The sequence below is a fragment of the Galleria mellonella genome, unplaced genomic scaffold (genome assembly GCF_026898425.1).
Source record: "Galleria mellonella isolate WM207_F2 unplaced genomic scaffold, CSIRO_AGI_GalMel_v1 utg1674, whole genome shotgun sequence".
Classification (NCBI taxonomy): Eukaryota; Metazoa; Arthropoda; class Insecta; order Lepidoptera; family Pyralidae; genus Galleria; species Galleria mellonella.
Window position 1 is genome coordinate 477,965 of NW_026442013.1, and position 24,442 is coordinate 502,406.

General features: G+C 33.9%; 1 protein-coding gene across 1 annotated transcript; it reads right to left on the reverse strand.

Moving 5' to 3' along the window:
- Positions 1-752: 752 nt before the first annotated feature.
- Positions 753-23,786, reverse strand: LOC113523497 (phosphopentomutase). The gene is made up of 12 exons (XM_052892806.1): positions 23,477-23,786; positions 22,703-22,870; positions 20,390-20,481; positions 16,519-16,764; positions 11,827-12,049; positions 10,926-11,110; positions 7,119-7,315; positions 6,162-6,283; positions 5,219-5,395; positions 4,884-4,980; positions 3,499-3,652; positions 753-2,064 (listed from the first exon to the last, which is right to left on the reverse strand). Exons 1-12 carry the CDS (start codon positions 23,543-23,545, stop codon positions 1,971-1,973), a joined length of 1,824 nt encoding a protein of 607 aa, XP_052748766.1. The 5' UTR covers positions 23,546-23,786; the 3' UTR covers positions 753-1,970.
- Between the last annotated feature and the right edge of the window lie 656 nt (positions 23,787-24,442).

A 24,442-nucleotide genomic window follows, 5' to 3' on the forward strand; every position in this document is an offset into this window, starting at 1 on the left:
TAACGATCTAGATAAGTTAGTAAGCTAAGTAATAAGATATATATATATATATATATATATATATATATATATATATATATATATATATATATATATATATATATATATATATATATATATATATATATATATATATATATATACAATTCTGAATCAAAATCTAGCGGTAGTGATAACTTCTGTTAGTTACAATATTATGACATTCTGATGACACATCTAAGATTACCATACACTGTCTATACATTCTAATGACACATCTAAGATTACCACACATTGTGCAAACATTCTGATGACACATCTAAGATTATCACACATTGTTCGAACATTTTGATGACACGTTTTTAAAGTACCACCACACATAATTTAGTCGTTTTGATCATACATCTATAAATGATCATATGTACATAATGCACCATTGATTAAGTACTACACATTGACAGACATTCTGACCCAAATGTAGATCACACACATGATTCAAACATTCTGATGACACATTTTTGGATTAAGAGTTTTCATAACTTTAGCTCATCGAAATGTGGTAATGTCGCAATTATGTGTTTTAAAAAACAATTTAAAACTTTTTAATGTCTAACTAAATATTTAAAAAGTACTGTGCTAGCGTGCCAAAACGTTAATTATACAATTTTCATGGCAAAAATCTATTTAAAAAATTCTAATGCATAATATGAAGTAGGTGCAAAGTTTTGAAATTCATCAGATTTGTTGATATGTTAATCATAGAATACGTTATATATGCATACTAATGTAATATTTTTGTTATCAGCTTTTGTCCACAAGACAATATCAGTGTTTTGCTCATTTGAAGGCAAAGCAATAAACTGAGTTATGACAATTTTGTGTAACTGTGGCACACACACGAAATGAAAAATTATGTAACTTCCTTTGTGTATTTTCTTTTTTTATTTCTTATTTTTATGTATCAATATGTATTGTTATTTGTGTGCTGTAAGTAATGCAAATAAAACATACATAAGTCTATTTATAGTAAAGTTAAATTATATTGAAAATTGACTGACGTTGTCACACTTTAGTAAGGTAAAGTTTGAACGTTCTTAAGTACTAAACACATAGTTCAGACATTCTGATTAACGCAGTTGTTGTGTTCAGAATATACAGTTATGGCTTATTACATAGTATGGTCTAGACATTGACAATGCATTTGAGGATTACCATACACGTGGTGCAGACTTTCTGATGACACATATCTGGCCTATCATACATTACATATCTATCACAGACTGAAATACCTTATACATACATTTCTTTGGTCTTTAAAATCTTAGTACTATAAACAAGGCATCTGTTTTCATTTATTCTTTTTTGTATACATATTATGGTAACTCTAGGGCTATTATTATGTTAAATAATAAAAAATAAATAAAGCATTTGTGTGGTTTAGTTGTACCTTTAAAGATTTCATTGCTTTTAAAAGGTTTCGAGTACTATTATTTAAATTCTCATACATTCACTAATTATTAAATTTACTGACTCACTTAATTCCTATTGAACTTATATAGTACAAGGTGATTTCTTGTTAATTTTCTCAAATCAACATTACATGAGAAATTTATATTACCAAAGTAACATTATGTATTCAACGTAGTTACAGGGAGGATATTTAAATTTTCCATTGTTCTAAATCACAAAATTTCTGTTGCAAATGGAATGTAATTTGTTTTCTTCTCTTATAAAGTGTATTTGAATTAGTTTAAATGTTTTCTTAAATTATTACTAATGAAGTGTCCAGAAGATTTTCTATTATTTTTTTTTATACCACTGAGGTGGCAAACAAGCATATGGCCCACCTGATGGTAAGTGGTTACCGTAGCCTATGAACACTTGCAATACCAGAGGTATTAACGTGTGCGTTGCGGACCCTATCTATCTATATTAAATTGTTTTATATAATAATTATTTTATATTGCGACAATTTGCCTGTGATAATGCAGTTACCCTATTAACCCATTTTCTTTGGGTTGGAGTAGTTCCTCTACAAATTGTTGTACCATTTCTCGCATTTTAACATCCATCTCTTCTTGTTCACTGCAACAAAAACCAACAAAATTATTATTCTAGTCTATTGCAAATATAAAGTAAGGGTTAATTTTAAATTTTGGCCGTGTGGTCCTGGCATAGAATAGGCCACTCCTTGCTATCCTGTGGGTGTCCTAACAGGCGACTGAATTAACTAAGGGAACTTCATGGTAGAGGGATGTGTAACTACCTACTACCTACTAACTACGGTTGCCAATCCGCTTACCAAGCGTGACAACTACTGGCAAAACTCTCCTTATGGGGAAAGCTTATGTCTAGCAGTGGGCAGTTAACGGCTGAAATGAACAAAATGTAAAATATCGGGTTGTTGATACGGTATTTTAAATACACTATCGAGACTTAAACCGACACGGTTGCAATAAATACCACCTATATAGATAACTGATTTTTATTGCCGACGTTTCGACGTGTATTTCTAATTATGTATAGTCATTATATGCATTTCAAATTGTCGTCATATTTTAATGCAATTTAATGACAAACAAGGTAAGAGCCCACCTGATGGAAAGTTGTAACCGTCGCCTACAGACATGAATAAAAAAATTAACAGAAGAGATATCCTATCTACTGTTATTTTTGTGAGATGAGATGCGATAAAAGTGGACGAGTAAGAGTTGTTTGTGAGAATTGAAGCCTTGAGGCGTAAAGGCGATAATAATGGTATAGATAGATATATAATTTATTTACATCACTTACAGGATAATATAATAATATAGGGATACATTATTGATTCTGATTATGGATCTAAATTGATTATGTAGCTAAAAGTTTATATATTAGTCAATAAAATTTATTTATTTATTTCTGTGGTACATCAATAGATTACAAACAATTTTTTTTTTCCAATAGGATACAACAATAGCATTATAAGTTTAAATTTAGTTGTACTCAACATTCACAGAGATGAAACAGCATACGTTGATTTCTAAGCAGAAGATATTACCAGACTAAGACTTTGTACAAAAGTCGATTGCTTGGGTACTTCTGTCCCATTCGTGTTTCAACCGTAAAGCAGTTGTGTTTGCACGGCTGTGTTTCGGTTTGAAAGGTGGGATATGGCGTGAATTTACAGGGTACAGAGGAACAACACCTAAGTCCTTGGGAATGGCACCGCATGGGGGGTATCATGAGCGAAATAGTATACTCTGTTATGTTCACGATACTGCTCATGTCTATAGACGACGGTTACCACTTTCCATCAGGTGGCCCGTCAGCTTGTTTGCCATTCCAAGTTGAAAAAAGAGGGCACATGACTTTACGACACAGGGAATCCTAGTGCGAAGTCTTGAACAAAATGTATAATGGTAACATGTCTTTTTGGATTCAATATATATATATATATATATATATATATATATATATATATATATATATATATATATATATATATATATATATATATATATATAAAGTAGGACTGACGTGCGTGTGTGGGCGCGGCAGACGAGCTCGGCATAGTACTTGAGCTTGGGCTCGGTGCCGCTGGTGCGCACGGTGACCGTGAGTCCGTCCGCGCACGCGAACATCACCATCTCGCCGCTCGTGTAGTCCTGGTCCAGGCCCGTGCCTACCACCTCTGTGTAATATTACATAAAAATACATACATACAAATCCAAATATACATATACAAATACACATGCATTCATGTATGTACATTTATATAATCATAATGTGCAGTAGTACTCCATTGTACGTGTTGTAATTTATTTCACCGCATAATAAAATTTCTGTTTAGCCAAAGGTTGACTGGGAGAGAATGCTATATAAATATTAAATCCGTCTTGTGTACCAGACATTTTTTTGTAATGTCAATAAAAAATAAATAAATAAAAAAAAATAATTCTAGGTAAATTCATCACAATGGGCCAATCAACCTGACTTTATCCTCACTTACCATCACCCAGTTACCACTGAGGGATGTTGTATGTTAGTAGCGAACCCCATGCCAACATATACCGATATTGAGGGAAAAGGATTATTAGTAATGCAAAGTAACAGTCCCAGTGCTAGAAATATACCCTTGTCAGGCCGACCTTCACGCGGTTCTCCCTGGAAACCGCCGCGTTTAATTTATTGTTAAATTCGTCATGATAGGCTAATTGACTTGCTTTATCATCTATCTAACCTATCATACCTCCCTGTTGCCCCGTTCCCGTCAGTATATACTTATAGTACAGTCGGGATTGCTAATTCATTATCGGATATAAAAAAAAAAAAAAAACATATATCGATAGCGCACGTATTTACATTCCATTATCATTAATAAAAAAAGACAATGTCTCACATTCCGGTGGTTGCGAGTCAATTTTTGCATAATATAAACATTTGTATTCATTAGTATATTTATTTATATCCATCTAGATATTTAATATAAAAATATAAAGTGCTTTTATCAATTCCTTTACTAATCAAAAAACGAAGTAAATAATAGCCGATTTAGTGGAAAAAAAAGGAAAACTCATACTTATATGGAAACCTCAAGAGACAAGTTCAAATAGTGAACTTGAACTCCCATATTTAGAACTAACAAAATTTTTCATCGTGCCTCCCACCAAATTGTTTATAATTACTCCTCTCCAAATAAAAGGTTGCCTGGAAGAGATCGCTTTTAACGATAAGGTCGCCCACTGTTTTCTCATTGTGATTATTTCTTGTAATTATTTATATTTATAATAAGTTTACTATTGTAATCTTTTGGAGGAAACGATAAAGAGTATCTATCTATCGAACTTCCTGTTTTTTTTTTTTCTTTATATACAGGACATAATCATTTATCGAATCATAAACTAAAATCAAAACAAACTCACTTAAACGACAATTCCCATTGACGTGCTCAGGCATTCTGTGTCCAGTTTTAAAGTCGTTGATTTGCACTATTTCACTGGAGCCAACTTTTCTGGGATACTGCAAAGAAAAACAATTATTATTTATTGTAAATTAGATAAGTCAAGGAGGCAGGGAGTCAGTAGACGCAGATGACTTAGGACCGTTCCTTATCACCATCTAAGGGGGAGGTCCACGTCCAGCAGTGGAGGGATAGTGGCTAGAAAGATGATGAATTTATTTGCCAACTACATTATTTTTCTGAAAGCAACCCAAGTAGATATTTTTTTTTATTAAAACTTAATACAATAAGACACACCTCTCCAGGACCGTGGTAATTCCTGATCCTTCTAAATATTCTCTCAATTGTGGCCGGCTCGTGGCAGATATAGTACGAATTGTGTGTAACGTGATATCCGTACTCTGCGTACAAATTTACCAGCTGTTCGGCGAGTGACGACCCTTTGGAATAGAGTTGCGATGCTAGAGACGCCACCTGGAATTAAACAGTTACATTAACTGACATTAACAATTGACTATCGCACTTGTGAGCCTGTAGTAGTAGTGTGTAGATTGTTATAATGTCTGTTTGTCTGTAAGTTTGTGCACATTAATCTCAGAAACGGCTTAACCGATTTGAATGCGGTTTTCACTAATATGTCACGGTTTGCTCCACTTAACATTTAGTTCATAAATAAAAAAAGTTATATCAATCTAAAGAATCACATATAAAATGCTATAAAATAACCGATCAGTTGAATTGGCTGAGACTTTATGAAGGTGTTAGATACGTAATTATCATTTAAGTATGTAATACAGTATAAGACCGAATTCATGAAGAGTTCCAATGGGAATATACGGGAACTACATAGTTAGAAGCTGGCAACGCCGCGGGAAACGGATAGTTAAACATACAATTTTTCCAAATGGCCAGTACCCTCCTGTCGTCTCTGCCCCCGGAATATAATTATGGACATGCTAATGCTGTTTTGATTGAAAATACAGAATACGGAGGCTTAACACTAGTTTTCGGGAATGGCAAAGCAATCCTTCAGAGTATTATGTATGCCACAATGTTTTCTGTAATTTCCATAGTTCTTGTAACATAAATAGGTAAATATATAATATAAATATGAATTGTTAGGCAATTAAAAAAAAAACGAATGTAAGGCTGGCCTCATCTAATACAATTTTATACAAGTACATTAATATTAGACATTTAATATGAAAATTACTGGAGTTTTTACTCCATTGCAGGTTACCTGCACAGCGGCCGATACTCCGTCCTTATCAGGCACGCGATGGTTGCACATATATCCGATCGCTTCTTCGAACGCGAATAGCGGTAACTTGCCTTGCTGTGCCAACAGTAACGTTGTATTACCTGTAACATATTTAGAAATTTATGAGTTTGTTGTAATCATATTGTATTGTAAAATCTTTATTGTACATTAAAAGATTCAACCTTTTTTTTTATACAACTTAGAATGGCAAACAAGCTGACGGCCCACCTGATGGCAAGTGGTAACCGTCGCCTATAGACATGAGCAGTAGCATGGACATAACAGAGTATACTGTTTCACACATGATACCCCCCATACGTTGAGATTGTTGATAATTCATTGTAAATTCCACATTTGCAAATTAAATAAATTACAAGCAAGAATTTTTTTTTTAAATAAATTACGACAGTTTTAAGAAGTAAATGCTGTCTTTTGATAAAATTATCATTTGAACATGGTTGGGTTGAATAAATTTTTTTTAAATGTTCGTATTAATTGCATACCTACCAAGTGTTTGTGTGTGTGAGAGTGCGTGTTTGCGTGTGTACATATAACGCATACTTACACGTATATATGTTACTAGTGAAGTTATTTACTATCTAATTATAATAAAATTAATAGTATTCACATAGATAGTATATTATTTATATTATTATTAATAAGTTTAGAGGAAATAATAAAGAGTATTTACTAAAGAGACTACAGTATGGAGTTCTTTAAAAGGGGGGTTTCTTCAGGGTCGGCAACGCGCGCGTAATAGTATTAAAGCGTTCATACGCTACGGTAACCGCTTACCATCAGGTAGGCCGTGTGATTTTTTTTTTAAGATAAAGATTTAAAAGATTTTTGTAGTATAAAAAAATCTTTTTAATAGAAATTTATCTATCAATTTGTACACTTAAAAAATATAAAAAATACTAGTGAACGAATGCTCACCCATCCATTTAAACCCAGTGAGCGTTTCAACGAACTCTCCCTTGCCGCGTACTAGTGCTCGCAGCATCTTTGAGCTGACTATGCTGGCGATCACGTACACCTCGGCTGCAGCACCGCGCGCCTCCTGCTGCCGCAGCAGCCACCAGCCGAGCAACGCGCCCATCTCGTTACCCGTGAATATCTTCCATGAGTTCGAGCTAAATATATAACAATTATAATATTAAAATCGCATTCTTGATTGAATGGACGGTGGAATCAAAAAAATCTTAAGTTTATTTGTTTTCAAAAGTTCTTTATTTATCATAAGTGATTACAAATATAATAAATTCCAGTCTACGTAAGCCTAGAATTTACAATCAGCCATAAATCGTTTGGCGAGTAATATACACTCCTTCAAACATTTAAAATAGAGATACAAGTATCTATAATTCTACACAACATAAAGAAACTTACATTACATGATGTAACTTATTAATTATAATCATAAAATAAACACAAAATGCACATATTTATATACACACACACGCACACGCACACACACACACACACTACTGCCCACTCACTACTTCCTATGTCACTGTGTTAGGTTGACTGGAAGAGATCTCATTTAGAGATAAGTTCACCTTTGCTAACATTGTTATTAACTTATTGTTGTTACTGTATGTTTTAGTGCAACAAAGAATATATATTTGTAAATTATGCATTATAACAAAAATCATACAATTATTTTGGGAGGGAGGGTACTTAAGTTTATTTGATTTTAACTAAATTAAATGACATTCCTATGGTGCCTTCCTATATTAATTTAATTTAGAATTAATATAGTATATAGTTAACGACTGACTTTTTATGCAACTTAGAATGGTAAACAAGCTGACGGCCCACCTGATGGAACCTTGTAACCGTCGCCTATAGACATAGGCTGAATATGATATGGTGAATTGCCGTGTGGTCCCGGCATAGAATAGGCCACCCCTTCCTTTCCCGTGGGTATCGTAAAAGCCAGCTAAGGGAGGGCAAGGGATGGGCAGCAGCATCCCTCTTAAAACATCACCAAAAGTCAAACTGCAGTTGCCAACTCATTTGTCAAATGTGGAAACTATTGGCAAAACCTCCCTTATGGCGGACGCTATGTTAAGCAATGGATGGCTGATACAATATACAAACGGACTTGCACTAATGAATACAAATGTGTTTGCTACCCGGGGATGGAACCCGTGACCTTCGGGATGATGTCTTAAACCACTAACTACCAAGGTCGTATAGAGGTTTAAGCAAGCTGAAACACAGCCATGCAAACACAACTGCATCACTGTTGAAACACGAATGGGACAGAGGTTCCCAAGCAAACGACTTTTGTACATTTTCCCTTTGGTGTACAAAGTCTCCCTCTGGTTAAGCAATAGCGCTAAGAGGTAATAAACTCAGTTTCAAATTTATCTCTAAGGATTTCATGCACATTTTGTTTGCAAGTTTTGGAAGACTGCTTTGGTGCATCCGATCCCTAAAAAAGGAGACCGCTCAGATCCAGCTAACTATAGGCCCATAGCTATCATTTCCTTATTCTCGAAAGTCATGGAATCAGTTATTAACCATCAACTGCTCCGGTACCTAGAGGATCGCCAGCTGATCTCAGACCGCCAGTACGGCTTTCGACGGGGACGCTCGGCTGGTGATCTTTTAGTTTATTTAACACACCGATGGGCAGTGGCAATCGAGAATAAGGGAGAGGCCTTAGCTGTTAGTCTGGATATTGCGAAAGCCTTTGATCGGGTGTGGCATAGGGCACTAATCTCAAAACTACCTTCGTTTGGGTTGCCTGCGAGATTGTGCAGTTGGGTCGCCAGCTTTCTTAAGGAACGTAGCATTAAGGTCGTAGTACGGATATGCTCTGACTTAAAACCTGTGAATGCTGGTGTCCCGCAAGGCTGTGTACTATCTCCAACACTGTTTCTTCTGCATATCAATGATATACAGATATATATATATATATAGGAGATATATATATATATATATATATATATATCGATATCGATCTGGGGTGAACGCAATCTTGTTCACTTTAACCCTAAGAAGACACAAGTCTGCGCGTTCACCGCAAAAAAGACACCGTTTGTCGTATCACCTCACTTTCAGGGCACTTCCCTTGATAATAAGTCGAGTCTGGGGATTCTTGGCGTCGATATATCTAGCGACGTCCATCATAAAGCTAAGATAGCTTCCAAAAAGTTGGGGGTGCTCAATAGGGTGAGACGGTATTTCACGCCAGAAAACCGCCTGAAACTGTATAAAGCTCAAGTGAGGCCACACATGGAATACTGTTCTCACCTGTGGGCAGGAGCGCCACAGTACCAACTCCTTCCGTTAGACCGCATTCAAAGTCGGGCAGCTCGAATTGTTGACGATCGGCGTCTTACTGTATGAAACTGCGTAGAGATGTTGCATCTCTGTGCATCTTCTACCGAATTTATCATGGCGAGTGCTCTGAAGAATTGTTCGGATTGATACCTGCTGCAGATTTTCACCATCGTACAACCCGCCATAAACTAAAATTTCATCCCAACCATCTGGACGAGTGGCGGTCCTCCACCGTGCGTTTTTCAAGGCACTTTCTTCCTCGCACAACCACTCTTTGGAATCAACTTCCAGCAGCAGTATTTCCGAACCGATACGACAACATAACCTTCAAGAAAAGAGCATATTCCTTTTTAAAAGGCCGGCAGCACACCTGCAATGCCGTAGGTGTTGTGGGTGACCATGGGTGACCATGCCCCCTGTGTTGTAAAAAAAAAAAAAAAAACATTGGTTGCGGAGACTCTTAACTTATTTCCCAGATGGTATACAGATAGATAGATACTCTTTATTGTTTCCTCCAAAAGATTACAATAGTAAACTATAAATATAAATAATTACAAGAATATATATATATATATATATATATATATATATATATATATATATATATATATACGCATAATTACCACATTTACGATATAAACTGATTAGGCATCAATATATAATTGTTGTTAGAACGTTTATCTAGAGACCACAATCTCGCCACTTGGTTTATGCATGATTGACGGCAATATATCAGCCGACAATTTATTAAACTATGTTTCTTTAAGTCGTAATTAGGACTGATTTTAGCACTCTGTTTCTTCTGCCAACCCCTTAGCGACATTGGACTTAAGCATTAATATTAATATTTAATTTATTTTCTATCGTCTTTTTTGTTTTAATCCTATTTTATTAATATTATATTATTATTATTTTTATGTAAACTTTATTACTCAGCTATAGCTGGTATATACGCTACTTTGCGTATACTGCACTTACGGGCCGAGACCAAGTAAGTGCAGTGTGTGAGTTTCTGTGTGTGTGCGTGTGCGCGCCCAAGCATGTGCATGTGCATGTGCATCCTCACGTACCTATGGCTATGTGTATGCAACTATTACATTTTATGTCTCTGTGGTATTATGAAATGTTATTATTATTAAAGATGTCGAATTCAAAAGCTATTTTGTCAATTTCGTTAAAATTGAGAATTTAGTGTAAAAGAAAAAGACAAAACACATCCACAGTTAAAATAGATTTATACAACTTTTTTTTTATGAATAAGGATGTTAGTTTGTAATACTAAAATATTTCAATATATATAATACTAACATGTCACTGATCCTCCTTTAAATATAAATAAATCGATAAATATTTATAAATAAATTTGAATAATTCAAGCAACACTTGTATTGAATAAATCAACAGATAACAATCAATATGATATTAATAAGCATTGCAAGAGAAACTTACTCAACGTCATACTCGGCGACAGCGAGCCTGTCTGCGTCTGGATCGTTGACTAGCACTAGTTTGGCGCGCCTCTCTTCCGCTAACCGTTGGCTCAGCTCTAAACACTCCAACTCCTCAGGGTTGGGAAACTTCACAGTGGGGAAGTCCGGGTTTGGGTCTTGTTGTTGTACGACACTTATTGGTGCCTAGAACATACGCGCTAATATTAACATATATGTATATATACTAAAAATTCTTTTATTTTTTACTAAAAATAAAATACAGCCCTTGTTACTCGTTGATAATGTAGGTTTTTGTAGATGAAACAATTTAAGTATTTTTTGAGATTATCTAATTAAAAAAAAAAACAAAATTTTCCTCTTTATTAGTTTTTTTTTATGCAACTTAGAAAGGCAAACAAGCTGACGGCCCACCTGATGGAAAGTGGTAACCGTCGCCTATAGACATAAGCAGTACCATGGACATAACAGAGTATACTGTTTCGCCCATGATACCCCCCATGCGTTGCCATTCCTGAGGACTCAGGTGTTATTCCTCTGTATCCTGTAAATTCATTGCCATATCCCAGCCTTCAAGCCGAAACTCAGCCGTGCAAACACAACTGCTTTACGGTAGAAACACGAATGGGACAAAGGTGCCCAAGCAAACGACTTTTGTACAAAGTCTCCCTCTGTTTAAGACGATATTAATATATATTAACCAAACCATGTTTGCAACAAAGCTGGATTCTTTCTACATAAACCATTGTGTTGCGTTGCACGTCGAAAGAACCCAACTATAACTGTAATTGTAATAAATTGTAAAATAAAAAAAAGTATGGGTCACCAAACCTTAATAAAGAATTTAGTATAATATTAGACATATATACATAATTCATTTACAATTTTATGTATACAGATACCTTTAAATTAACAGCTTCAAACGCCTTAACCACAAACTCATATCCGACGCCATGCATCGCGCTGTACACCACATCTATTGCCGCCGTCTTGTTCTGTTCTAGAATGTTCTCGTTCAAACTATTCTGTATATACTTCAAGTATTCAGTGGTCACTTCTTCCAGGCAATCGGTAACGAGAGGGTGCGATCTTATATTTTGAATGTCCCAATGGTCTTCTGGAATGCTGCGATGAAAAATAATTTTAATTAGATTAAATTAGAGATTGAAAAATCGTGTGTGTGTGAGAGAGAGAGAGAGAATATATATATATATATATATATATATATATATATATATATATATATATATATATATATATATATATATATATATATATATATAGAGAGAGAGAGAGAGAGAGAGAGAGAGATAGATATAGAGAGAAGTAAAAATAGAGGCCTTTAGCACTCGGTTCACTCTGCCTACCCCGTTGATTTGGCGTGAAGATAGATAAAATCCTACTCGTGTTTCTGCTGTAAAGTAGTTGCTCTTGCATGGCTATGTCTCATTTTTAAATGTGGAATATGGCGAGTGAATTTATAAGACATATGTAAGACATTTATAAGACGTGATGAAAAGTATAAACTAAATGAAAAAAAAATATGAAAAACATAAACTAGAATAGTACTAGAAATCATTTAAATGTATTTATAACTAGCGGCCCGTCCCGGCTTCGCACAGGTGAACATTTTTACATTTTAAAAAGTGGCCATTAAGGCTGCACACGCGACGGAAGCTTAAAAATGGAGTAACTTTTCCCGTTTCCTCAACATTTCCCTTCACTGCTTTGCTCGTATTGATCGTAGCGTGATGAAAAGTATACTATAACCTGTCCAGGAGTATGAAGAATAATTGTACCAAGTTTCGTTAAAATCCGTCGAGTAGTTTTTGTTTCTATAACGAACATACAGACAGACAGACAAAAATTTTACTGATTGCATTTTTGGCATCAGTATCGATCACTAATCACCCCCTGATAGTTATTTTGAAAATATATTTCATGTACAGAATTGACCTCTCTACATATTTATTATAAGTATAGATAGAAGATTATTTATAAATAATAGTATTTTAAAAAATAAACCAGTATTATTATTTTATTAAATCATGCAATATTTTTACTGTTTCTAGTCAATGCACTATATTTTTTTTTTGATGGGTGAAAATGGTATGGTAACCCCGCTTGCGCTAACGATATACGCTGGCGGAGCACCAGTGAAGAGTGATAGATGAGAATGAAAACAAGCCAGTTAGCCCATCGTGATGAATTCATAAGGAATTAACCATGATAGTTTCCAGGGGGAACCGCGAGGAGGTCGACCTGGTTGGGTATATTGCTAGCAATGGGATTCGCAGTCTCCATTACTAACAATCCCTTTCCCCCCAATGCACTATATTAAGATTATAACATAATATTGCAAATCCTCCAATAAACCTATTTTACATAAAAATTACTTACAGGTTGTTTAAGAATAATATGCGATTTTATACAGTTAATAATGTTATTTGATATTTAAGCTAAGTTCTATAAATACACATAGAGAAGAACAACAAGTCGGTTAGACCACAACTAATTTGAGAATTTGTCCATGAAAAATATACGCTTATTTAAACCTTTATTTAGACGGTAATAAATATTTATAAGTTTCAGACATACATTATTCACTACTAAATTTATTATGAACAAATAATTCCAAATCTTTACAAAATATCTAATATATAAAATTCTCGTGTCACGGTGTTTGTTACCAAACTCCTCCGAAACGGTTTTACCGATTTTTATGAAATTTTGTGTGCATATTCGGTAGGTCTGAGAATTGGCCAACATCTATTTTTTAAACCCCTCAATGATGACCCACTACTAAAAATTTTTTTTTTTTTATTTTTTTGACAATTTTTTTTATTTTTATTTATATATGATTTAGGATTGAAAAATACATACAACTTTAAATTTTCATCGTTTTACGATCAATCCTTGTATTTTAATCGCGATTTTTATATTTTGCAATAAGTGGTAAAACAACATTTACGGGGTCAGCTAGTAATTTATTAAATTACTTGTTTATATCTGCAACGTGTATAAAACACGTGGCATATTAATTGATTAAGAAAAATTATCGGCTTCAAGTGTGACAAACCTAATTATTTTAAACTAAAACCTAACTTACTGAACCGATTTTGATAAAATATCTATGGGATTAATCTGAAAGTATACCTTTTTAGATAAAAAAAAAAGTTTTCCAAATAATGTTTTGTTTCCACGAACACTAAGGTTATGGAATGAGCTCCCTGCCAAGGTTTTCCCAAGAGACTACAGCATGGGGTTCTTCAAAAGGGGGTAAAGAGGTTTCTTCAGGGTCGGCAACGCGCGCGTAATACCTCTGATATTGCAGGCGTTCATAGGCTACGGTAACCGCTTACCATCAGGTGGGTCGTATGCTTGTTTGCCACTTCAGTGGTATAAAAAAAACTATAGTTATGAAGTAATAAACAAAAAAAAAGATATAACCGAATTAAGAACTTTCTTTTTTTAAGTCGGTAAACCACCAAGAGTGAGATCTTTAAGTGTGTTAACAAACATTTGCAAATTTATAACATTAGTAAGGATTCTTATTAAAGGGTTTTTTAATCCTACTTCTTGATGCCTTGATGACTCAATCATCATAAATTATTGTAGTATATAGAGGCATAGAGAAGGACACAGGTTTTTTTATCCTACTTAATCAAAAACGTCTAAGACATCCATTGTTTTTTTTTATGCAACTTAGAAAGGCAAACAAACTGACGGCCCACCTGATGGAAAGTGGTAACAGTCGCCTATAGACATGAGCAGTACCATAGACATAACAGAGTATACTGTTTCGCCCATGATACTCCCCATGCGTTGCCATTCCTGAGGACTCAGGTGTTATTCCTCTGTACCCTATATATTGGTGTTGCATATTTCATTGCCTGCGGTATAACGGATTTATTATGTAAGATAAAAATATACCAAAAATAGATAGGACCTTTGATATAAACCGTGCTGATTTCTTTTTTATTTCAAAACAAAATCTTTTTTTGTAGTTTTCCTTTTTTTGGACGTCAAAATGTACATAAAAAGATAGTGATCAACTTTCGTGAGAACAATCTTTTGAACATCGATTATCTCACAGATCAATCTCAGAATTTCCGATTCGAATCGATTGAATAGATCGATATTTTTGTTCAAGATCGGAAACCAGTACCATAAGGCGAGCCATACGTATTGTTGTTAAGAAAAAGTTGTTGAATAATAACTATCGTGAGTCATACTGTATTGTGATTATTAAAACTTGAGTAAACCCGACATAATTGCAATATTGTTTTATAATAATTAAAGATTGTGTCCTATAAAAACGAATCGACTTCAAAACAAAACCAGTTATTTTTTATCTAAAAATTTAACTGAATTAATTTTGATAAAATTTCTAAAGTATAACAATCTGTAAGTATATTCTTTCAGTAAAAAAAAAAAAGATTTTCCAAATTGGTTTACAATTGACAGAGTTATGACATAACAAATATTATATTGTATTTTTTACAACCGAATTAAGGACCTTCTTTTTGAAGTCGGGTAATCGAGATCAATTTTCGTGTAATGAATCTTTCGAACATCGATTTTCTTATGGATCAACCTCAGACTTCCCGATTCAAATCGAAAGATCGTTATTATTGTCCAAAATCGGAAAACATTTATGTTATACTACAAAGGTGGCAAGCACTCATACGGCTCGTCTGATGGTAAATTATCACTGTAGCCTATGGACGCCTGCAACACTAGAGGTGTCACGTGCGTGTTGTTGATCCTAAAGAATCGTTAATATAGGGTATATTAAAGTTGTCTGGAATAACCGCATGTAGTAGTCTAAGAAAAACCTCGGCAGGGATCTCATTCTACAGCCTGAGCCTTCGCGAGAGAAAATTCCATTGGTTGTGGGCATTATTTCATACAATTCCTCAGAACACAATCTGTTGTAATCCGTAAGATGGGGGGAATTTCTAACAATCCCTTTCCCCTCAGCAGATAAAAGATGGTTGTAATTATTTCATATGATTCCTCAGAACACAATCTGTTGTAATCCGTAAGATGGGGGGAAAGGGAATGTTAGTAATCTAACTGCCCCGTTGCTAGCAATATACCCTATCAGGTCGACCTCCACGCGGTTCCCCCTGGAAACCATCATGATTAATTCTAGTGGAATTCGTCATGATGGGCTAACTGACCTGCCTTTTCATATTCACTGGTGACCCGCCAGCGTATACCGTTAGCGCAGGCGGCGTTGCCATACCATTGTCATCAATTAAAAAATCCATAAGATTTATTTATTTATTCATTAAAAATAATTATAACATTATAACAGCAAAAGCCAAATCAATGTTATAAATCTAGTGTGCTAACATACAAAGTTATAATAAATGTATTTAACCCGACTCTAGATATTTGTGAGCCGCTTCTAATATCTTTGGCAGGCTACTACTAAATATATGGTATGTGTATGGTTATGGTGATGTTTATAATATTATTTAATAACCATTATGCGTGAGTTAAGGGAGCGTGCTGAAGTAGGCCCATAATAGCTATTACGTATCATTTGTATTGTTTTATAAAAAGCAACAAATTGAGTTACTCACTCCAAACAATGTCGTATCTCGTCCAATATATTATCATCGTGTGGTGTGATGATCTGCGAACCGTTCCCCCAATATACCTTGTACCCATTATCATCTTTCGGGTTATGGGAGGCGGTGACCATCACGCCTGCCGCGGCGCCATATAAAATGGTAGCGAATGACACATAGGGCGTTGGGCACACTGCGCTGAACAGGTGTACGGGAATAGAGGCTGACACGAACACTTTGGCTGTTAATTCTGCAAACCTGTAGATAAGTAAACAAGATGTTAACATAGATAGATAGATAGATACTCTTTATTGTTTCCTCCAAAAAGATTACAATAGGAACATTATTATAAATATAAACAATTACAAGAAATAATCACAATGAGGAAACAATGGGCGACCTTATTGCTAAAAACGATCTCTTCCAGGCAACCTTTGGATGGAGAGGAGTAATTATAAATAGTTTGATCGGAGGCACGAAGATGAAATTCTATTATTTCTAAAGTATATAGATGTGATACATGTAATATATACATATACATACATATACATTTTAAGTTTTTAATTTATATAGATTTAAAATCTCTATATAGATATAAAATAATCTGATTCTGCCATAGAATTTTTATTAAAATCGGTACAATAGTTCAGTTTTTACAGTAAAATAACTGATTCTGCCACAATTGAAATTTTCTTTTCTGTGGAACACAATTTAATCATGTATTTATTTCAGTGTGATGTAAGAAATAACGTCGTAGTCTATAAATAACATTGGTATTTACGCGTCAAATATCCACTATGTATTTAAAGTACATACACGGTACACAGACAAGCGTTTATTGCAACGATAATAAATGCAATACAGTACTTTTTAAAACCATGTCAACCGCTAAATAGTAAAATCTAAATAATCTAATAAATTAATTTTTAAATAGAAAAAAAAGTTACTGATGTCATTTGTCTGTCTTCCTCTTATTTCTTCTAAACTTTATTGTAATTTTTTTTTAATATTTGTAGTACTTATACATCTTAATTAACTTTTTGTATAAGTAGATTACAATGTTTTGTAATAAATAGCACACGTGCGAAGCCAGGACGGGTTGCTAGTAGTTAAAAGTAACTGTTACCGACGGTTAACTGCCAAAAACTTTAGTTGCAGAAAACATCTTAACGAATTTATTTCAAATATGATAAAATTAAAAAGTTAATTGATTTTAAGATACATTCTGAACGTCTCAAATAAAAAATTTATTATCTACGTAGCATAGAAAAGGAAAAATATAAGTTGGAAAAAATATTTTCAACTATTTTATGTTAGTTAAGAGGTATCGACGGTTAAACGTGGATATTCAAAAAGAGTGGTGATTTAATAATCTATATTTCATTTACATAATCAACATTTTCTTTATTTTGCTTAAGAATATAGCAGTGATCCGGCTCGAAGGACCAAAAATGGGGATGAGCAGAATTAGCGATTTCGTGATATTGCTAATTGATAATACTAACAGGGGTTTACGTAAATAAAATCGGCCGAATTAAATACACTCGTACACTAATTTATTGTTAGATATTAAAATTATGTTTGCTGAAATAAAGTGCACGTGTATGTGCCCATACATTTAATAATTACAAAATTAATGTTTACATATCATTTACAATCACGGGAATAAACCTTATCGATTGTAGAACGAATTATCAAAATCGATTCAGAATTGGAGTATCGACTTTCCGTTTTAACGCTAAATTAGGATGGAAATAACAAAACACTAATGACTAAAAACTAATTGTTTTAGTTTGTAGAAGGTTTTGATTTTTATAAATTATGACAATAAAATAGACTGCTCTATTAATAATCATTGTTATATTTTGTCTCTGTGTAGCCAATTGATTAGGTATACACAGCGAAATGTAACATGACAAGATATTGAATCATTTACGTCTATAACTTTATTATCTGAAATTTGTGACTGGCGTTATAAAGAAATCAGTTTGTTTTTATGAATTAGAAAACTATATGTACCTAATATTTATTTATGTATATGAACACCAATAGCTTATTGCATTATCTATATACTTATAAAAAATCTGTAGAGAGGTCAATTCTGTACATGAAATATATTTCCAAAATAACTATCAGGGGACGATTAGTGATTGATACTGATGCCAAAAATGCAATCCGTAAAAATTTTGTCTGTCTGTATGTATGTTCGTTATAGAAACAAAAACTACTCGACGGATTTTAATGAAACTTGGTACAATTATTCTTCATACTCCTGGGCAGGTTATAGTATACATTTCATCACGCTACCGTCAATAGGAGCAGAGCAGTGAAGGGAAATGTGTCTGTTACATCAAAACCACTAAACCGTGAGGAAGGACATAGGCTTATACTTATTTTACGAAAAACGACGGAAACACGGACAAAGTCGCGGTCAACAGCTAGTAACATATATAACAAACGTTACATATAATATAATATTAACACACATGCCTTTTATCGGTTCAATTCGCGAAATTTGGCATACACGTACTAAGTATATGGGATGGATAGATATCCATCAATCAATCTTTCAATCAATATATCTAGGTAACGCAGACGAAGTCGCAGGTAAAGACTAGTACTCTCTAAGAATCTTTAAAAGCGCCTATTAATGTGACTATTAAAAACTCATTATTTCTAATATGGGTCTTAAAAAAAATGGGCAATCTCATTAGGTATAATATATTGTAAGTCACAATTTCCCTTATCAATAAATTTAGTTGTATTATTAAATAATATGTTGTTGAGTTACAGTGACCCCCGGCGGCTAAAATATTATGATAACGATTGATAAAATAGAATTCAAGATTCGTTAGTACCTACTCCTTTTTATTACAGAGCTATATATAGTGAGCGTGAACAAATAAGACATTGGTCCGCAAAAAATGTTGACAATGTTAATAGAGACAAAAAAGAAATCAGAACTATAATTACTATTTTTATTAAAAAAAAAAAAAATATATGGATGAAGATTTTATTTAATATATTTTAATGTAGAACGAATATCCAAATGGTAATGAAGGGTAGCAAATTTTGAGAATGACAAAATAATGGGTGGCAAATGTTCATAGCAGAACAATTTAAATTCAGGATGTCATGTAAATAAATAGTCCGTGTGGTCCCAGCATAGAATAGGCCATCCTTTTCTTTCCCGTGGGAGTTCGTAAGAGGAGACTACGACAGGGCGAGGGATGGGCAGCAGCGTCCTTCTTAAAACATTTTCAAAACGAAATTGCGGTTGCTAATCCGCCTGCCAAGCAGGGCAACTATTGGCAAAGTCTCAGAGGCTTATATTCAGCAGTGACAGTTAAAAGCTGATATGATGATGATGATGTAAATAAATGTGAGCACGTCGTCTACCATATACTATGAGCACTCGATTCATAAGTTACATTTTTTTACATACCATTTATATACTAAGTACAATATCTGTCATATAGGGGTCATTGTCAAGGGCGGAAATACCTACGTTTGATCGATGTAACGAAATGTCAAGATCGAGCCCTTTATGTAAATATAACATATATATAGAATGGTTTGCCAAGCTGACGCTCCACCTGATAGAAAGTGGTAACCGTTGCCTATAGGCATGAGCAGTATCATGGACATAACAGAGTATACTGTTTCGCCCATGATACCCCCCATGCGTTGCCATTCATGAGGACACAGGTGATATGCCTCTGTACCCTGTAAATTCACTGCCATATTCCACTCTTCAAACCGAAACACAACCATGCAAACACAACCATGCTTTACGGTAGAAATACGAATGGGACAGAGGTACCCAAGCAAACGACTTTTGAACAGTTTCCTTCTGGTAATAATAATATATAACAAAATATACCTTTTGCTGTTGTAACGCCCATCATATCCAACCACAATGCCATTGCGTAGTTGGCTCTGATTGCACTGCTTCTGTACATATGAACATAGACCCTAAAACAAAAAAAAAAAGAATTAAAAATCGTATAGTGCCTCTAGCTCATTACAATAGAGATCTTAAGATACAAATACACATAGTACAAATCTTGTAGGACTGGGGGGAGAAGTGATTGTTAGTTATTGGGTTTAAGAACCCCAAAGCTAACAATATACTCTATCAGGTCGACCTCCACGCGGTTCTCCATGGAAATAATGATGTTGGATTCATCACGAAGGCTAACTGACCTATTTAATTCTCACTTGTCAACCCTCACTGGTGCCCCGCCGGTGTATACCGTTAGCACGGGCGGGGCTGCCATTCTATTATCATCCATTAAAAAAATCTAGTAGAACTTACAACGCAAAAAAAAAATGTTTAACTTTGGAATACAAAAATGCCAAGTAAAAAAGAAACAATCTTGGTAATTACCTAGTATATTTGAAACACAAGAAAAAACTTTTACAAAAGTCATTTGGGTAGTAATAGCCACTCAGCTATTATTACCTAAACAAATGACTTTTGTTACCTTGTATATTTGCCATAAAAGGGAGTACTTCTACGAAAGTCATTTTTAGGATTCCGTACCTCCAAAAGAAAAAGGAGAAGAAAAAGGGACCATTCCCGTTGACCTAGAATCATGAAATTTGGCAAGAAGCAATGTGATGTAACACAAATATAGGAAAAAATCAGAAAATCGTAAATTTGTAGTTATTTCACAAAAACATAAAACTTGATGGAAACCCTCATTACACGAGTCCGACTCGTAATATAGCCATTCCGTTATTATTAATAATAAACTCTAAAAGGTGATTATTTTTTTTTTAAACTTTTGCATGAAACGTTTTCAAGAACAAGTCTAACTGATGTCGCGATATAAGTAAACGATTATTTTTTAATCTACATTATCAGGCTTTGCGAATGTATGCCATCACTTGGCTGAACTCGAACACAATTCCTACTATTGTTGATAAATTATCACACGTCACTTCAAAGGGTTTTATTCTGACAAAGTTCATGCAAGCACCTGCACTTTGTACTGTACAATTGAAAGTACTTTCAATTTATATACATATCATCATATCAGCCGTTAACTGTCCGGTTTTGAATATAGGCCTCCCTTTGACCAGGGTTTTGCTAGTAGTTACCATGCTTGGCAGGCGCGATGGCAACCACAGTTAGGTTTTGGCGATTTTTTAGGAGACACTGGCTAGACCATTAAGTTCCCTTAGTTGCTTCTTAGGATATCCACGGAAAAGTTTTTTGATTTACTTTTTAGCATTTTTAGCAGTTATTGATCGTTTCTATAATTGACTGTAGTAGTGTGGTATTGTATATGCTTTACAATAGATATACAAAATATTAAAAAAATATGTCATAATATCATCAATACTGTAAATGATTTTTTTTCTTTTTATGCAATTTACAATGGCAAATAAGCTGAGGGCCCACCTGATGGAAAGTGATAACAGTTGCCTATAGACATGAGCAGTATCATAGACATAACAGGGTATAATGTTTCACCCATAATTCCCCCCATGCATTCCATTCTTAAGGACTCAGCTGTTATTTCTCTGTACCCTGTAAATTCACTGCCATATCCAACCTTTCAAACGGAAACACAACCACAACTTCTTTGCAGTAGAAACAAGAATGGGACCAAAGCAAACGACTTTTGTACAAAGTCTGCCTCTGATATTGATAGAAATTTATTATTATTGTATAGAAATTAAATGTCCTCAAAAAATGAGTATTGTGACAGTAGGATTGTATGATACTGTGCCATATTATAGTAAATTATATGGTAAAATAGTCCACAGATATAGATATTGGTTTAAGAACTAATTTATTAGCATTTGTTTCAGATGTTTGTGACAACTACTGAATTAGCCACATCTAGGTGGACTAGCCATAATCACAATTAATATATGAATTACAAAGGGAAGTTTGGGAGTATGCACATAAATTATCAACTTAAGCACCAATTTAAAAAAAAATCAAGAACATTTTTGATTCTAATTTTTGTTGAGGCAACATTAGAAATAAGTATGCCAGAATTATAAGGTACTGAAGCATAATAACATATTTCTCAGGAATTGCAATGCTTATGGTCTATATTACCATAGTTGTCACCATAGCTTGTTTGATATAATTAGTTGAACAAACAAAATATATCTCCTAGAATTTTCTATCTAAGGTTGTATTCCAACCACATTCCAGCAGACATAAAAGACTTACTTGGGCAGTCTGCAATATGACTACATCATTCATGCACATATAGCCAGCGCCCATGCGCCCACGCAGGCCCGCCGTGCCGAATTTCTGTCTACGCAGCATTGTCTTCCTTAGCTTGTCCCATCTTGCATGGGCTATATCATCCTCTACTTCTTGGATGGTCTTTGGGTTCTGTATACAATAATTATAATACTTATACACTGTATTACAGAATGAGTATGTGTAACAACTAGAAACATTAAAAATATTTATTAAAGTAACAATTATAATCACAAACAAATTATACTCTTGTCATACACAGTAACTAGTCATTTATATTACTATGTCTTACATTTCAAGAGGACCGGTTGGGGAGAAGGGATTGTTAGTAATAGGGAAATTAGTCTCCATTGCTATCATTATACTCTATGAGATCAATCTCCATGTGGTTCCCACTGAAAACATGACTATTTATAGTTGAATTCGTCCCGATAGGCTAACTGACCTGCCTTTTCATCCTCACCAATCATCCCTCACTGGTGCCCCGCCAGTGTATACCGATAACGCAGACGAGGCTACCATTCCATTATCATTCATTAAAAAAAAGACTGAGTAAGACGTTAAAACACCATGAGCTAATAAACACAAAATCACTTTTAGTCAGGGGATACTCTTTTATAAATGACAATAAAATTGTGTATATTTGGTAATTATAAAAATTGCTGAGTAGAATTTATAGAAATTTTAATTCAAATGTAAAATATTATAATTAGAAATTATGTTTAATTGATTACTTACTTTGTCGTGCTTTAGCCAATTATTAACAGCTACATCCAATTTATGGTCTCCACTTTGGCATGTGACCATTTTGACGAGATTTCCAGCAATAAGTTCGATATTAACAATGTGCACTTAAAAGTTTCATTAAAATATCGAACTCGTATTATATAGAATTAAAGTTTAACGATAAATTTAGTGTAAATAAAAAACAGGAGAAAGAAAAAATATTCCGATCAATAAATAAATTAATTATCAGAGTTTTGGTGAAGCAATCAATGAAAACACAAAATGACAACAACTCGTCGCAAACACAAACAATAAAATATACTAAGAAAAAGTTTAGAAGATGAATGTCAATCGAGTCAGTCACTCGATTGACATTTCTTTAAAAATAATTGACATTGACATACATAGATTAACTTACGCGTTGACATATTATATAAAATTGTAAAACTACAGAGTAAATAGGCACTTAGATTTGTCACAGACATAATAATGAATTCTTCTGATTGTTATATTTTTGTGAGAAAGGCTTATATATACTTTGATAATAAACTTGAAGGTACGATAATATGTATGAAGAAAGTAAAGAGAAAAAAAACTTTGGTGGTGCCATTAAAGAAGAAAAAATTCTTAAATTTTATATCTGAATTTGTATTAAGTTCTTCACTTGCAGACAGCGGGTTTGATTCTTTAGCACTATTTTCTAAACATATCACTAAAATTAAAACTAGAAGTCGTAATTCACTATTATAATGTCGAATTTTGATTATAAAGATAGAGTATCGAATGTCAAAAATGGGTCAGTATTTAAAATAAAATTCAGTTTCCTACATTTACAATTTCTAAATTCACGTTTGTTTGATTCAATTTGACTATATTATACGACCGTATATCACTACCAAATTCAGATACAACCTGCTTGCATACTTTCTACATAAACTGTGTCGAATACCTATATAATCTAGTAATGTGAAGATTGTT

Excerpts from the sequence above, each read along its gene's own strand:
- LOC113523497 (XM_052892806.1), bottom strand. The coding sequence starts at position 23,545 with ATGGTCACATGCCAAAGTGGAGACCATAAATTGGATGTAGCTGTTAAT. Across the intron at positions 20,482-22,702 it reads TCATATTGCAGACTGCCCAA|GGTCTATGTTCATATGTACA; the intron begins GTAAGTCTTTTA and ends TTTTTGTTTTAG. Across the intron at positions 6,284-7,118 it reads CACTGGGTTTAAATGGATGG|GTAATACAACGTTACTGTTG; the intron begins GTGAGCATTCGT and ends AATATGTTACAG.